At 42.8% G+C, this 16,019-nt stretch overlaps 1 protein-coding gene and 1 long non-coding RNA gene across 23 annotated transcripts in view; both read right to left on the reverse strand.

The window, feature by feature from the left end:
• ABI1 (abl interactor 1) overlaps positions 1-1,118 on the reverse strand; it is a 77,012-nt gene extending 75,894 nt beyond the window's left edge. For all 22 annotated transcript variants that reach the window (XM_015853256.3, XM_085538773.1, XM_085538769.1 and 19 more), the window contains exon 1: positions 926-1,118. In XM_015853256.3, coding sequence (XP_015708742.1) covers positions 926-1,042 — 117 coding nt within the window. In that variant the 5' untranslated portion in view covers positions 1,043-1,118. The remainder of the gene's footprint in view (positions 1-925) is intronic.
• Positions 1,119-5,482: 4,364 nt separating this feature from the next.
• LOC107308951 (uncharacterized) lies at positions 5,483-15,759 on the reverse strand. The gene is made up of 4 exons (XR_001553011.3): positions 15,709-15,759; positions 10,867-10,977; positions 7,468-7,555; positions 5,483-5,683 (listed from the first exon to the last, which is right to left on the reverse strand). It is a non-coding gene; the product is annotated as an uncharacterized LOC107308951 (long non-coding RNA).
• Between the last annotated feature and the right edge of the window lie 260 nt (positions 15,760-16,019).

Below are 16,019 nucleotides of genomic sequence, written 5' to 3' on the forward strand. Positions count from 1 at the left end.
CCCTTGCCATTTTTCTTTCCCAAAAGAGGTTTGATTTGAACATTTCCTGACGGTTCCACATCCACATTAGCATGGCTGTATACCCAGACTCACATTCAGAGTCGTGAGCTGCAAATCTTGACCAAAAAATAATAATAATAATGACAGAAAAGCTGGAGGTAGTTGCACTAAATCAGCCGTGAGGGAAGAGCAGGAAGCACGGGCCATGCACGGAAAAAGCCCACGCCGGGCGCTGTGGACACGCCGCAGCCCCGGAGCCTCCAGCAGCAGCAGCTCCAGGATGTCGGATCGCGGCACGGATTGCCATTTTGAAACACCACATCACGCCCGCCCGCCAGTCCCCGCACACGGGCGCTCCCAGCTCCTACACGCCGCCCGTTTCGGCGACCAGCCCCGCGTTGCGGCACTACAAGACGGCGACCCACGGCCCGAACGAGCCGCCGCCGTTGATTCCCTGTGAGGACGGCGTTGCTCGGTGCCCGCCAGGCTCGGCTCGGCCGCGGCGCTGCGGATGGAGCGAGGCCGCCTCACCAACGGCCGCCAACCGCCGCCCTGGGAGGGCAGCCCCCGAGGCGCCGGCTCCGGACCGGCCGCAAGGAGAAGCCGCCCCCCCCCACCAACACACACACACCCGGCCCAAGGAGGTCTCCGGGATGTGACTCATAAGGAATACACACAGAGGGGGAGGAAGGAAAAAAATATATTAAAAAAAAAAAAAAGACACACCCTCCTCCTCCGAGCTGGACTGACATAATATAATAAACCCCCTCCCTTCCCCTCCGGAGCCGGGCTGGGGGGGGGGAAAGCCGGTTGTTCGGCAGCTAAAGTTGAAAGAAAAGGCAAATCCGGGGGAGCGGCGGAGCTGCCCCCGAGGCGGCTCCGGCCCCACGCACCCACCCCACCCCGCCCCACAGCCGCCCCTCACCTGGATGTAGTTGTTTTCGCAGTAGTCGGCGACTCGAGTGAGGTTCTGGTAGCTCTCGAGCAAAGCCCGCTTGCCAGAAGGGATTTCCTCCTCTAGTAACATCTGCAACTCTGCCATTTTCCACCCCTCCGCATCGCTTCCTCTTGCATTAAAGAGACAGCGGCAGCGCCGGGCTCACAACCCGCCTGGTATTGTGGGATTCCTCCTCGCCTCGCTTTCGTGAGCGCTCAGTATCCCCACCCATCCTGCCCTCACAGGGGAAAAAAATAAAAAGAAAGAAAAAAAAAAGAGACAAGACCCCGCCCGCTCTCAGAGCACGCCGGGAGCTGTAGGCGCCCGCCGCCCCGCCGTGCGCATGAGCGGGGTGGGGTCGGTCATGGCGCCGGGCAGCGCCGCCCCGCGGGGATGGAGGTGTCTGAGCTGGGTTGTGTTGTGTCAGGCGGCAACAAAAGCCCCATGTCCGCTCCTGCTGCGCTGTGTTAGTGTCGGCTCCTCAGCAGAAGGCAAAGGGCTCCATCGGGGAAGCGCTGCTGCCTCTGTTGTAGGAGGTTCGGAGAAACCTCTCAGATCCCGGAAAGCAAATGGGATCCTGGGCTCCATCAGGAGAGGGGTGGTCAGCAGGGATAGGGAGGTGATTGTCCCTCTCTACTCGGCTCTTGTGAGGCTCCATCTGTTGTACTGTGTCCAGGTGTGGAGCCCTCAGTACAAAAAAGATATGGAGATTTTGGAAAGGGTCCAGAGGAGGGTCACAAAGATGATCAGGGGGCTGGAGCACCTCCCCTATGAGGACAGGCTGAGGGAGTTGGGTTTGTTCAGCCTAGAGTAGAGAAGGTTGCGGGGTGACCTCATTGCAGCCTTTCAATACCTGAAGGGAACTTACTCCCAGGAGGGGAGTAAACTCTTCGAAAGGGCTGATAATAGCAGGACTAGGGGAAATGGTTTTAAGTTAAAAGAAGGAAGATTTAGGTTGGATGCTAGGGGGAAGTTCTTCACTAGGAGAGTGGTTAGGCCCTGGAACAGGCTGCCCAGGGAGGTTGTGGATGCCCCGTCCTTGGAGGTGTTCAAGACCAGGTTGGACAGGGCCCTGGGCAACCTGATCTAGTAAATGTGTATGTTTGGTGGCCCTGCCAGGCAGGGGGTTGGAACTACATGATCCTTGAGGTCCCTTCCAACCCGGGTCAGTCTGTGATTCTGTGATCATCTAGTCCTGCCATCAGCTCATTTTCACCGTGTCCCTCAGTGCTGCATCTACTCTTTACTTGAACACTTCTCTCATGGGATGGTGACTCCACTGCCTCCATAGCAGCCCGTTCCAGGGCCTCACTGCTCTTTCTGAGGGTTTTTTCCTAATATCCAACCTGAGATTTCCTGAGTGCAGCTTGAGGCCATTCCCTCCCCTACTACTTTTGCTACCTGGGAGAAGAGGCAGACCTCCACCTCACAACCTCCCTTCAGGCAGTTATAGAGGGACAGAGAAGGTCTCCCCTGAGCCTCCTCTAGTCTGAACAACCCCCACTCTCTTAGCCACTCCCCACAAGCTTTGTGTTCTAGAACCCTCATCAGCTTCATTGATTGCCCTTCTCTGGACACCCTCCAGGGCCTCAGTGTCTTATAGTGAGGGGCCTAAAACCAAACACTACTGAAGACACGTCCTCACCAGAGCTGAGTACAGGGGGATGTTCACCTCCCTGCTCCTGCTGGCTGCACAGTTTCTGATACAAGCCAGAGCACCATTGGCCTTGGCCACCTGGGCAGATTGCTGGCTCATGTTCAGCTGAGCATCAACCAGCACTCCCACACCTTTTTCTTCAGTATGGCCTTCAAGCCACTAATTATCAGTTTGTAATATCTAAGAACTTAAGTATTTATCTGAGGTAAATTAGATGGCTGTTCTGAAGCATGAAGCTCTTTACTGGTGACAATGCATAGCTAATGGTGGTGACCATGTTGAAATATAGTTTATTGTAGCTGAGAATCTATCGAAGTGTCATTGCACTCTTTGTATCCGTTGTAGTTTCCATGGAAATAAATAGGAGGCATTATTTTCAGACCTGCCTATGTACATCATTCCAGACACTCTCTTACTTCAGCTATTAGCTCCTCTGGTTGTTGCAGAAGTTTGCAACATAAATGGCTTGTTATTATTTGGAACAATATTTTCTTTCTTTATTTATTTTAAGTAAAATCCTGTTTCTGTGATCATACCAGACAAGAAACCAGTAACAGCAGGTGGTTTCTATGTGGGGATGGCTGAGCCTGCCTTTCCAGTGACTAACAGGCTGAGGAGAAGCTGTTTCCAGGGACTGTTACTCATCCCTTGGCTGTGCGTTTTGTACACACAAAAGCAACTGCTGTCAGTCCGTGTGCTTTATTGGTTGTCCCACAGAAACTCACAGTAGTGAAATGTCAACACATTTCAGAAAAAAATAGTCTGAAATGCATCACAGTGAGAGCAGAGAGCCTCGTCTGTCTGCACAATTGAATGATATCTCACGTGATCGCCAGAGTCCATCTTGTGTTTGCAGCACTGAAACTGCCCTGGTCTGGGCCACCCTGATGGTGTGTCCAAGTCAAGGTGGAGAGGAGAGAATGTCTGCCTCCCTCCAAGGTCAGCAAAATCCAGCAGCTCGTTTGGAGCCGTGAAAGTGAGGGTGAATGGCCGGGAGCCCAGGAAGGACCACCGGGCCTGGGAGGGGCCTCTCAGCTCCCATCTGGGAACAGACAAGTGCTTGGATGTTTGAGTTCCCTCTGGGGCAGTGGAGGGGGGAGCTGATGCACTCACAGCACTTGCTGTGGGATGGGGATAAATCTGTACTGCTGTCTTCAGATGGCTAATTCATTTGGCAGCTTAGTAAAATGATTTTCAAAGTGGTTTCAATAACTCGTTTTTGGACAGCAGGTAATTTCCAACAAAATATTTTTATTTGGGATTCCGAGAGCCCTTTTAATGTAAAATAATTTGATTTGATCTGCAACAGCACTGGGATATAGACAAGGCTTTAATGGTTCCCAGGGTAAGTTTGATCAGAAACCATCCTAGGCACTGACTTCTCCAGCAATCATAATAAAAAGACAAATTTGGTTTCTCTCTTCAGTTAGGCTACACATTTTTGAACACCCGTTGGCTTAGATGAGCTTATAATTGCCAACAGATCACACACTGACTTTACTGGAGCTCTTAACATCCTGAAGCTGCACAAATGTTGTCAACTCTTCTTAAAATGTTATTGCAGCCCCCGAACCAAGAGATGGCGGACACGTGGGACGACCTTTTTCAGTGCAGAAAATTCATTGTGTGTGTTTTCTTAAACCCATAAACACACTGTGTCTCACTACAGCAGGCAACCAAGTCCTGCAAGCAGACCCGGAGCAGCAGCTGAGCAGGGCAGCGCTGGCTGCCAAGCAACGCGCACCTCAAACAGCTGAGCAGACGCTCCAGGGGCTCCAACGAATCTCTACCCAAAAGCCCTTAAACAAACCAAACCACGCTCTGCCTCCAAGAGCGCTCTTTTAAAGACTCCATCAGAGAGCGCCATCTCGTGCCATCTCCTACGGCACAGAGCCTCCCTGGTGCAGGTGGGGTTAGCCCGGTGGGCGGGTAGACCTGACATAGGTGCACCCCGACTGGTCTCCTGGGGGTCTAGCTCGCTTCTAGCGGGACATTTTAACTTAGTGCTGTACGCACTGAGGAATCCTGTTGCAGTTGGGCTCAACTGTTGAGGTCAGCAGCCTTAATAGCTGTTGCCCCTGCTGGTCCTCCATGCTTTAGAATGCCCCTGCTGGGTCACCTGAAGATCTCTGCACTATGCTCCTCATGCCTGAGATTCAGAGTTTTTATTGACTTAGATGGGACAGGCATGCATGAAGATGCATGATGCATACAGGATTTGATTTCCAAGCAGCTAAAAGAATGGGGCCGTTTGGGTGATTAGGCTGGTAGCCAAACCCAGCAGAACCAACGCTGATCCAGAGCCAATAAAACTTTGGACTTGAGTTGACCCTTTCTGAAGACACTAATGTGTGTCTGAGGTGCATGCAATGGATTGCCCCCTAGAAGTTGTCTTATTCTTTTGTTTTGTTTTAATTATCACACTTATCCATTGCTCCAGTAAACTGTTGATTGGAAAGAAATGTTAACTAACTTATTCAAGTTACATGCAAGTCTGCAAGAAAGCTGGGAGTGAAACTTACATTTTCCTGTCTGGGGAGTCTGGCTGATAAAGAATGTAATGATGCTCCTCAAGCTTCACTCAAATGACCCCCTAAATGAGATCCCATTATGAATAAAATGCGCTTATATACCATTCAATGTCTCAGCTGTCTGAGATTTGCTCCCCCTCTGTGGTACAGGCTCATTTCCAAGGGCACTTCTGAAATGCAGCTCATTTTTGACTGGGAGAAAAATGTAACTCTAAACACACCCATTTAGAATAGCATCAAAGTAGTAGCTTCAAAGCAGCTTCGCCTGCACTGTAATTTGTGTCGCTCTGTAGCTGTCCCATTTTCTAGGTATATGTCTTTGTTTTTCTGTTGAGAACAGTTCTCCCTTTACAATTGTGTTGATTGGAAAATAACCATTTATTTTTTGTTGGTCTGTTTGCTGGATCAATTCCTGGTTCAGCTGTTTAGCTACGCAAGCACTTTCAACGGTGGAAAGGGAGCTGAGGGATTTGAGGGGGCAGCTGGAAGCACAGAGGCCACGAGGTCTGTTCAGATCAGCCGCATCAGCACTTCCACCAGATGCCAAGCCTCATGTTCCTGTAAGAAGATTGTTGTTGATTACAGTGGTATCAACAGTAGGTATACAAGTGTGGCTGTTCTGGGGCAATCCTGAATGAATATGTAATGCTACATATACATATATATTTATATTTTTTTTTCCTGGGACCAAAAGGTATTTTGGTATTTTTAGTGTTTCCTATACCAAATTGGGAGTGAACACCCAAGAAGCTACATAGCTACGTTGGTTTGCCTTCCTGTCTTTTGGATCTAGCCCGCAGAGCCTAATGATTAACCATATGGGCATTTCAGTAAAATTATCAAGGGTTGTCTGAATATTGCAGAGAAAAATGGGGCTGCTCCCACTTCTCGGAGGCATTTGTCAGGCTCTCTGTACTCTTGTGGGCATCTCCATGCATGCTTTTTTACAAGCAGCATTTTAAAGATTTTTGTTACAGCCATAAAAGGAAGCATTGCTCCCTCCTGCCTGGCGGGGGGATCCGGGTGCTTGGGGTAGGGCTGCACCCCCGAGCTTGGTCCAGGGCCCCTGGCACCCCCCTGCCAGTTGCTAGGCAGCCATGAGCCATGTGCAGCGGAGAGCCAGCCAGGCATTGCTAGGCAGCCTGAGCCGCTGGAGAGCACAGAATTAATAAGATTCAAAATTGCTGCTTTGAGAATGCACAAGATAAGAGCAGCACAAAAATAAATAGTTCCACTGTATTTTGACGTGACCTATAATACATTTCCACTTGCAGGATTTTGTCTTCTGCTTCAACCTCATTTTTTATAAAGCGTTCTCCTCTGCATCCCTCCTTCATGCTTATCATCACTTTTCAGCAGTGCTCCGATGTCAACGATCCTTCCTCTGCTCTCATCTCCACGACCCTTTCCTCAATCTGTCATCTCAGCTGTTCCCATCCCATGCTCTGCTGGATCCCCTGTTCTTTTGGCTTCTTTTGCTTTGGTTTTCATTCTTTCATCTTCCCCAGCACAGCCTCCAGGCACTAGATTGCCTCCCGACTTTGCCTTTCCATTTTCATTGCGCCAATGAATTTTGTCCCATATCTTGTTTCCAGCTCATAATCTAAGCCCCCAGCACTGTTGTTATGCCCCCCTGCCTGTTACAGGGTAGGCTTTTCTTCTTAATCCCCCAAAATGCAGCATGTCAAGCAGAAGAAGGCATGCAGTGCCCTAAAAGCACGGGAAAAGTGGAAGATCCAGACTGTTGTGATGCTGCCATACCTATGCAGAACCTCAAGAATGTCCACTTCTTTCTTCCGAGACCCAAAACAGATAATATAGATACTGTGTGACGAGTGACAAGATGGTTCTTATACCAGTAACAAATTAGGCTAAACTGTTTGGTTATGAAAGCATCCTGAGGAAGGGCTGGCTATAAAGCAACCACATAAATCAGTAGGTGGATATCTGGCTGTGATCCTTTTTACTCACAAATCTTTTTTGACCTTCTTTTATTTCATGGCCTTGTGGGTGGTTAGTTTCAATATGAAAAGAATCAATCCAATTGCAAGGGTAGGCACTAAGTGATAGTTGTCTGAATGGACCCATGCAGGTTTGGCCCAGACATTAGTTGGCAGGCTGGAATTTCCTGAAGGAATAGCTGTTGGAGGATGACAACCCTTTAAAAAGGAAGCTTTTCTTTGATATGTACATATCCAATAAAACTTTTCCCGAGAAAGGTTTCTCACTCCACATAGAGCTTCTCAATGAAAGCAAAGGGAGATTGTGCCCAGAAAAATTTAATCTAACTGGCAATTAGCAGAGATATATAAGGGAATGTGGACTTGTAGAGGCAAGTATACCATGTCTCTGACTTGAAAGCAGGCACTGGGAGGTTAATGTCCCATGTCAGCAGAGTCTTCGACACTTACAGCTTTGGAGTGAACTTCCCTTGCAGGAAAAACCACAAATCAAAGTCTTGATAAATGTTTTGAAGTCTCAAAATGCCATTTTGACTACTCAAATAACACTCAAAATTAGCGCTATTTCTGTTTTGTTTTTCACGGCTGGATAACAATAAAATAATACAAATGAAAATGTTCCAGAGTGAAATGAATGCATAAACCTGGAAAGCCATTCCAGGTTTGGTGGAGCCTATTTGCTCAGATGTTGTTTACAGGGTTGTCAGGAATATAACTGCTTCCTAGAGATGTAGAGCCTATGATGGCTTCACAAATTCATGCAGCACTGCATGCCCCAGGCCAGTGGTGAAAACAGAGCTAATAAGCTACTTCAATATATACTTACTATATACAGAAGTGTCTCTGGTGTATCCTGGAGCATCCCTAATGCCAACAGCATCCAGGTTTTTGTATTGTCATCATTTCCCAGTCTTGCACGACACTAGGTAAGGGAGACTTGACCATTGTAATACCATCAGCTAGTTTTCATATGCACTCAGAATTGATTAGTTCACTCTCATGGCTATTTCTAATTGCAGCTCTCAGCCTAATTTATTTCCTGTCTTCATTACTAATTTTCTGCATGTAAATTGGATGGGTAATGCCCAGAATGCAGTAAATATCTAAGTTTCAGTTCCCATTTTCTCAGAGTTAACATTTAATCAATCTGTATGAATTCTTGAATTTTTTTTTAATCCATTTAAAATACCAACTTACTTCCATTTTTATGCCACAGAAAAAGAAATCAAAGACTTCCAGAGGTTCTCAGCATAATGCAAAGCATTAAAAGAATACGTTAGTGCAAAGGCAGTTTAATTGCACAATTGCACACTATTTGAGGAAATCTCAGCTTGGACAGGAACTACTTTTATATACTTTCCATTGAAAAGACTGGTGTTCTTCTAAGGCCTATGCTTTTTTGATGCAGATTAAAAGCATTCATGTTCTGCGCTGATTAATTGGTATGCCTCTTTTGCATTTAAATATACACTTCATTGAATTGCAGCTTTCAGTCACCAAACAGAAAAGAAAAAATAATTAAATGATAACATCATACTAGTGCAGAGTGTTATTTTCCCAACAAAAACAAACATTTGACAGCAATTCTGCAGTGATAGTATTTTTCAACACAATAGTAGGGTGGCAAAATAAATCACATTATAATAGCACTTTTTTTCAGTAAGTAAAAACACATTAGAGATATTGGATCTGTTCCAGGTTCCAATGAAACAGTAAAGCTTCAACTGGAAGTAATATTGAGTCTGTGAGGTTGAGCAGGGGTAGAGAAGGGTATCTTCAATAGTCACTGGAGCCAAAAGTAATGGGATTGGATGCAGAGCAACTCTTGCATGCGCTTGTCTACTGAAAATCGTTTCCACACTAAGATAACAGTGACATCCTCCTTGGCATTGTCCTAGTCAGAGTCCAGACACAGCCTGTGCAGATAATGAGGGCAAAAAGTCATTACCCACAGACTGAGGCTATTCTCTGTTGGGAGCGTTTTAAAATAAATCAGGCCATTTAGTGCGTTCCAACGGAACTTAACGGGTAAGCGCTGTTCAGAATAAACATTTCTTTCTTGTTATGTTTTATTATGTAACAGGAACAATCTTTTGTGCCTATGAGATTGATTATGTGTCTCAAACCTAGTTTAGCTATTAATCAATCTCTGCAACCTCTTATTGTTTCCTGGAGCATAATGCAGTAAAAATTCTCCTTTAATTATCACTAATGAAAGTTACCTCCAGTGAAAGTGAATATGTGCCACTGGAAAATGACTTGGTTCAGAAGGCAGCGAATGCAAATATGAACTATCTTTACGATGCGTAGGCACAATTAGAAGTAAATATGTAAATTACTAATGGCAGGTTCCTGCTATGCTCAGCAATTTGGTGTCAACATTAGCTGTGAAGGTTTCAATTTATTTGAGCATAACCATAATAATCCCACAGTATTTTTCTGACCAGTGGCCTTGTTGAAGGGTTGGGGACTTTTAAACACTATCCTGTAATAAATATTTACATATATTCAATACTAAAAATGCTTCTAATGTTATTTAAAAGAATTTGGAGTACAAAGTGGATTAATTATTCTTGCTCTATCTTCTCATTAAATAATGAAACTGTCTGACCCTTCACTCTCTATCTGACATGTTTGTATTCCTTAAAATGTCTTTGGAGTATAAGATGGAGCTTATCTAGGATTTACATCAGTGGGAGAGATCTGATAACAAAATATATTTGCTTGTAAGCAAGGAAATAATGGCTACACTTATTTAGTACTATTCTAACTACAAAAAAGATCAAGATGCTGCTTTAAATGGGAGATATTCTGTAATGCGTGTGAAATCTGTGCTCCCTTGTAACGCTTTTCTTTCAGTTGCTTATAACTCTGCTGGTCTTATTTTACCCCTAGTAGCACACACTTATACTGCAGGCTTTTTTTTTTTTCTTTTTTTTTTTTTTCTTTGGGGAATCTGTGAGCAGGAAACACTCAGAAATGCAGCCTATTTAACCCATTACAAATATTTCAGCTGAGAGATTAAAGCACCAGCAGCCCTTTATTTTGGATGAGGACTTTGTAATTGGGCAGAAGGTAATTTTATGGATATGGCTTTTGTTCCTACTGAAAAAACCTGACAACATTTGGTTAATTTGTAAGTTTCTAAACCCACTATATGTGCATATTGTCAGCACAGTTTTTAGCACTGGTATATGTCTACTGAGGGAGTGTTCTGCACTGCTGATGTTTCTCTGTGCGCTAAAAGGGCCAAGAGATTTTCTCTGCATTTATTCTTGTTGTAACATACAGTATCACTGTGAGATAGAAGGATTATATCCCCTGTCAGTGGATATATATGTAATATACTACATGTCAATTCAGAATTAATAGCATTCATAAAATATACTACATATTCATGCTATATATATACTACCAATAGTTCCTTCTATGTAGTGGTAATTTGCTGCAGGTCTAAAGAGCCAAATCCTGATGCTGGTTTTGATGCTGACCACACCCTGAAGTCTTAGCAGGATGAAACAATATATTAACCAGTTAATTATCTAGTGGGCACATCCTATGCGTGACAGTCATCCTGTGATCTCAGAGGCAAGTTGATGTTTGGCTGCATATCATGCATGCTAATAAAGGGAGTAAGTCTATTTTGTCAGAGAAATTTGTAGAAACACTCTTTTGAAAACTCTTCTGGTTTCCAAGGAAAGATAGAAATATTTTGTCAGAGAGAAGTGAGAATACCTTCTCCTAAATTATTTGTATTATGAGGCTTGAAAAGTTGCTTACCTGACTTCATATAAAAGAATTTGGTATTCAGGTGCTCTCTTGTTCTGCATTATGAAGACAGCAGCAAATTTGACATATGGAACCTCCTCCAAAACCATCATTTCTTTGTAACTGAAAAAGGCCCATTTCAGTTAACTCTTTTGATGTCATTTACAGTAGCCTAAAGTTATCTAATAGACTTCTAATAGACTATTACAACAGTGAAGTTCCTATAATGTAATTTCCCACTACAGCTCTGTGATGGATATAAATTACATCAACCTGTAACAGAAGCCTACAGCTCAAGTCATTCTGTTGTTGCCAGCTGGTGTTGGCTGAAGTGGCAACAAGTCAGTCACAAGCCTGATACCTTCTAGTGTGACCACGGCTATCGTGGCCACATAGCACTCCGGGATTAGGCTGGAAGCAACTAACTCCTGCCTTGGCCCATGGCAGATAATGGCATTTTGTGGATCTGAATCTCTCTTCTTTTCCCCCTTAGGCACTATTAGTAAGAATTCAGAAATGACTGAGAAAGTTGTATATGTTGTATATATTAGTAGAAAATGCTGCTTTTTAGGGTTTATAATTTTAAATGTCCCTACTGAAAATGGCCTGGAGCTTCCCATACAAAAGCTGTCAGACATTTCTGTGGCCCTAAGGTACTGCATAGCAATCCCAAGGGTCACACTGCCATATGACTTTTCACTTTATATTTGCATACAAATATATTTTTCTAAGGTCTGGTGAAGCCACAAAGGGAATATATTTATTTGTAAGTGCCCAGGAATAAGGATCACAGCAACAATCTATTGACTCATGTTTAATCCATTGCTAAGACAAATTCACCAAATACAGGTTATCCTGACCTATGTAAAACCATTTTGGTGCAAGAGCTTTTAATCAAATAAAAGGTGAGGTTTTGTTTCAAAGCACTGGTAGTTCACAAGCTACAAAAAATATAATAAGCAAAAGGACTCATTCATCATGAAGTGAGAGTTTCCTTATGCAGGGTCATACTGAAGCATTTATATTGATTTTAAGTTCAAGCCTAAATATATGTTAAAAATCTTGTGACAGTGGGCTGGTTTTGTTTGCAGACTTATCATTTATCTTTGGAATTTATGTTGGAACATTGCAGAATAATGAAAGAACACTTTTCACCCTCAGCTGGCTTTTCCTCATTTAAGCAGTGCACTACTACTATGTAGTAGTGGCTGAAACAACTGGAAGTTAAGACATGTCAGCTGACTCTGTTTGATATAATTCATATTTTTTCACCTCTATTGGTTAATAGGAAGACATTTTAGTCACAGCAAGGTTTATTTTTATACAAACCAGTAATCTGAAAGCTAATCTAACAACGCAATGGCAATATATGTCACTAGATCTAGCTGCAGGGTTGGTATTTAACGATATTTCTTCCTTTCCAGTATTACTGACATTTGCAAATCTGTTTTGATATTTGTTTTAATATTATTAAATAAATACTATCCTGTATTAGTACAAAATAATTTTGCACATCTTCTCTTACCAATTAAAGTTATTTGGTTTTTGCTCAGCCATTTCTCAACATCACAGCTGTAGAAAGGAAAGGACAGGAATTTGTTTTCTGTAAGACACACTGCCTCATCTATTTTTCAGGGAGGGTCACATTACATTAATGAAATGACATCACATCAAGATGAAAGAATCGATCCTATCTACCTGCCCAGCCCACATGTTTAGGACACACCTGACTTCCGTGTGGGTGTGAATGAAGGAGCACATCTACCTCATGTGCAAAAGCCTCAGTAACAAAAATAACTGTGCTCCAGCAGGACAGGAGTACCTGTTACCATACCACCAAAGTGCTTCAGCTTCGCTGTGGGAATCTAGCTCTTCTCTTTTTAATACGGCAGCGTAACAAGCCCCAGTAGCAATCAACTGTGCCATGAGCACAGAGGTTTCCTAAAACAGCTGCATAATGCAGGAGGCTTCTGCTGGTGTGGTTTTGTAGCTCAGACTTGGCCTTTCTCACACAACACCACCAAGACAAATCTGCAGCCAGGGCTTTCTTAGGACATTTCAGCTGCTCAGCAGAATCCAGTTTATTCTGGTTGGAATGGGTAGAGGCATTTCTGAGAGCAGCTCCAGAGGCAGATCAGAGGGGCAGCAATAGGCAGCTGTGGGTATGAAGGAGAGGGTGACTTCTTCAGCCAGCTTGGAAGTCTCTGGCAGGAAATGTGTAAATGCAGCCTGGTTCATAGTGAAGTTTTTAAAATGCATTTACTCTACTAAAATGTAATCTGGATCAAAAAAAGGGTGTGTGATTTGAAAATTAATCATCTGTATCTATTTTGCTTTTAACTCCTGGCCTTCGACTAGAAGAAGAATTCAGTTTCATGACAGTGAGTGACACCCTTGTTCTAATGCCATCGTGCTCTTCTGAATAGTACCTGATCTGTGAGCTAATCTGATAAATTAAGACATTTTGTGCACACATGATGCATTTTAAAGTGTGCAAACACACTGCTCTGAATATGGTGGGCTCCACAGGAAAGCAAATATTTTGGGACACAAAACAGATGCAGACCAAAGGAAGTAGGGATGGTCCATTTGGAATGAATGAACATGCACCACAGAGCTTCTTTCCAGAGTGTACATGAGTCTTCCTTTACTTTTAACAAAACTACTTCAAATAACTTTGTTTCAACAAGTTATTCCCAACTGTTTTCTTTTCCTCTCTTCAATAATGTGAAATGTCCCGAACCGCTCACATCAGGACTAATCTTGTTTCTTTTTATACCCCAATTTCCCACTTTAAGACATGTGAGACAACTTCATATTTGCAGTATCTGAGGTTAAAAAGCCACTATTTTTTCATTTCCATGAGTATTCGTTCTGTTTCCGTAGCCTATACCATTTATGCAATGGGTTCTTTGATGAAATGATTCTGTAGTGATGCAGCAAACATGAAACTCTTCCACAGTGGTTTAAAAAATATCCATCTGTTAGTCTTGCTGTGGATGCAAATCCAAGTAAAATAAGTATAAAAATAAAACACAAAGGCTGGCATTCCTGATAACCCAAGGCTCTACATTGTAAATGTACACAGGACTTTATTTTACTAGTGCAGCATCAATGGGATGCTCTGGTGTTGAGCTGCAGCATGTGCATGATTATAACTTAGTTATCTCAACAACTACTTTGTCTTCAAAAGGCTCAAATTCGGGCTGTGGTTACAGTGGTTTAGGATTTGTATCAAGAATGGTCTCTCATTTCTTAATCTGCCAGCCATGCAGATTTGGATTTGCTTACAGAGAAGATAGGGTTGCTGTGGTGAGAGCAGGGTAGGCGGGCTTGTGCTCCTTGCCACGTGAGTCAAAGCACAACCCAGCTAATTTGGGGATGAATAGGCTCTTCAATCTCTTCCTTTCATCAGTTCAGTACACTACTTATAGTAACAGCTAATATTGCACTGAATAATTCGGTATGCATCATCACTACTTTATGTGTAAGGATGTACAGACAGGTATACAGCTGATCTCTACATTGTTTCCTCTACTAAAAATTAGAATGCATTTATGTATTTTATCCAAACACTGAAATATTTCTAAACATTTTTGAAGAAGATAGTCAGTGCATAGTGTCAACGGTACATTTATTGTTATATAGAAACATAGACTTAGGGATAGACAATGCTCCCAATCTAAAGCCATCCTTCTTAAGACTCCAGATGTGTATGTGCATATATAAGTAATTATATTCTAAGTTTTAATTTTTAATCTGGAAAAAACTCCTGAGGTGACATTTCATAGAGGCAGTGAAGCAGAAATGACTTTTATGGGTAATGCAGATCAAAATTCTAGAAGAACTGCCATGCAAAGGACTGAAAAAGCACACTGACAGTTACTCTTAAGAATGATCTAGATAAATAAGTGAAGAAGCAAAAGCGACTCCCTGCTGCAAAGTTATGAACAGGATTGAGCTGCTTATAATGCAAAATTTGCAGCTGACAGGCATTTATCTGAAAGGTTCATGCAAGTCAAAGGTAATCTGCAAAGAAATTTGTATCTCCACTTAAAAAAAAAACAACTTTAGAAACCCAAAGCTCATCCCGTCTGCAGGGGTTCAAACAGACACAAAATGATAAAACATCAGGAGCAACAGAACAGAACAACACAAACAGATCTTTAACAGTAGTATTTGACATATAATGTTTTGGCTTACAGTAAGGGGAGAACAGAAAGGATCTAGTTATCTGCAGGTTCTGAATTTAGATAAATCAGCATGTCCAGATTAGTCACATCCAAGAGTTTGAAAAGAGCCAGCTAAGAGCAGATTGAAAATATTAATTCTCAATTTTCAGACAGTGGAGAAATTCCAGAGCGCCCAAAGAACACAAAGGTTGCACCACTACTGAGAAAAAGATTAATGACTATTGTAGTCCTATCAGCTTAACATTGATCCCAGGTACACAAGACAATGACCGATAGGAGATTCCATTAAGAAAGAATTAATGAACACTAACTTAATAATGCAAATAAATAGGAATGTGTTGGGAAGCACACGTATATTCAAGATGACTCAATGTCATTTCTGTGAGAACAGATAAACCTGTCTATCTAACTACTTACCTATCTATTTATCCACCAACCTACCTATGTATTTATCTACAACAGACTGAAAAACATATGTATTCAGATTTCTGTAAAATACCCATCTTTGCAATTAATTTTGATTGAAGACTACAGTAAAGCTCTAAAAAAAGACCACAGTGATTGGGAGATTGATAAAAATATATTACAGGAACAAATGGTCATGATAGAATAACATGATGAGTGAGCTGCAAAAAAAGAGTAACAGAAAGTGACCACTTACACTTCCATCAGTCAGAACAAAAGCTTGAAGAGTACGTGCATGGGTCCCCAGCTACAAATAGGATATGAGAACTGTTACTCTTAGGCTGTTGTCCATCTCTACAGCCTAAAGATTCAATGAATTCTGGATGTATAAATGAGTCTATTGAGTCTGGATAAGGTAATATCACATTCCTCATTTGCTTCTTTGCTACTGATACAATGACTGCAGCATTATACTTAGCAGTAGTATCTGTGATTTATGAAAGGAAGGACATTCTGTGACATAAGGATGAATTCACTAGAGCGGAAGCATCACTGAATTCAATTCTA

This window comes from Coturnix japonica, chromosome 2 (assembly GCF_054131305.1).
Source record: "Coturnix japonica strain WE chromosome 2, WE-NBRP24, whole genome shotgun sequence".
Classification (NCBI taxonomy): Eukaryota; Metazoa; Chordata; class Aves; order Galliformes; family Phasianidae; genus Coturnix; species Coturnix japonica.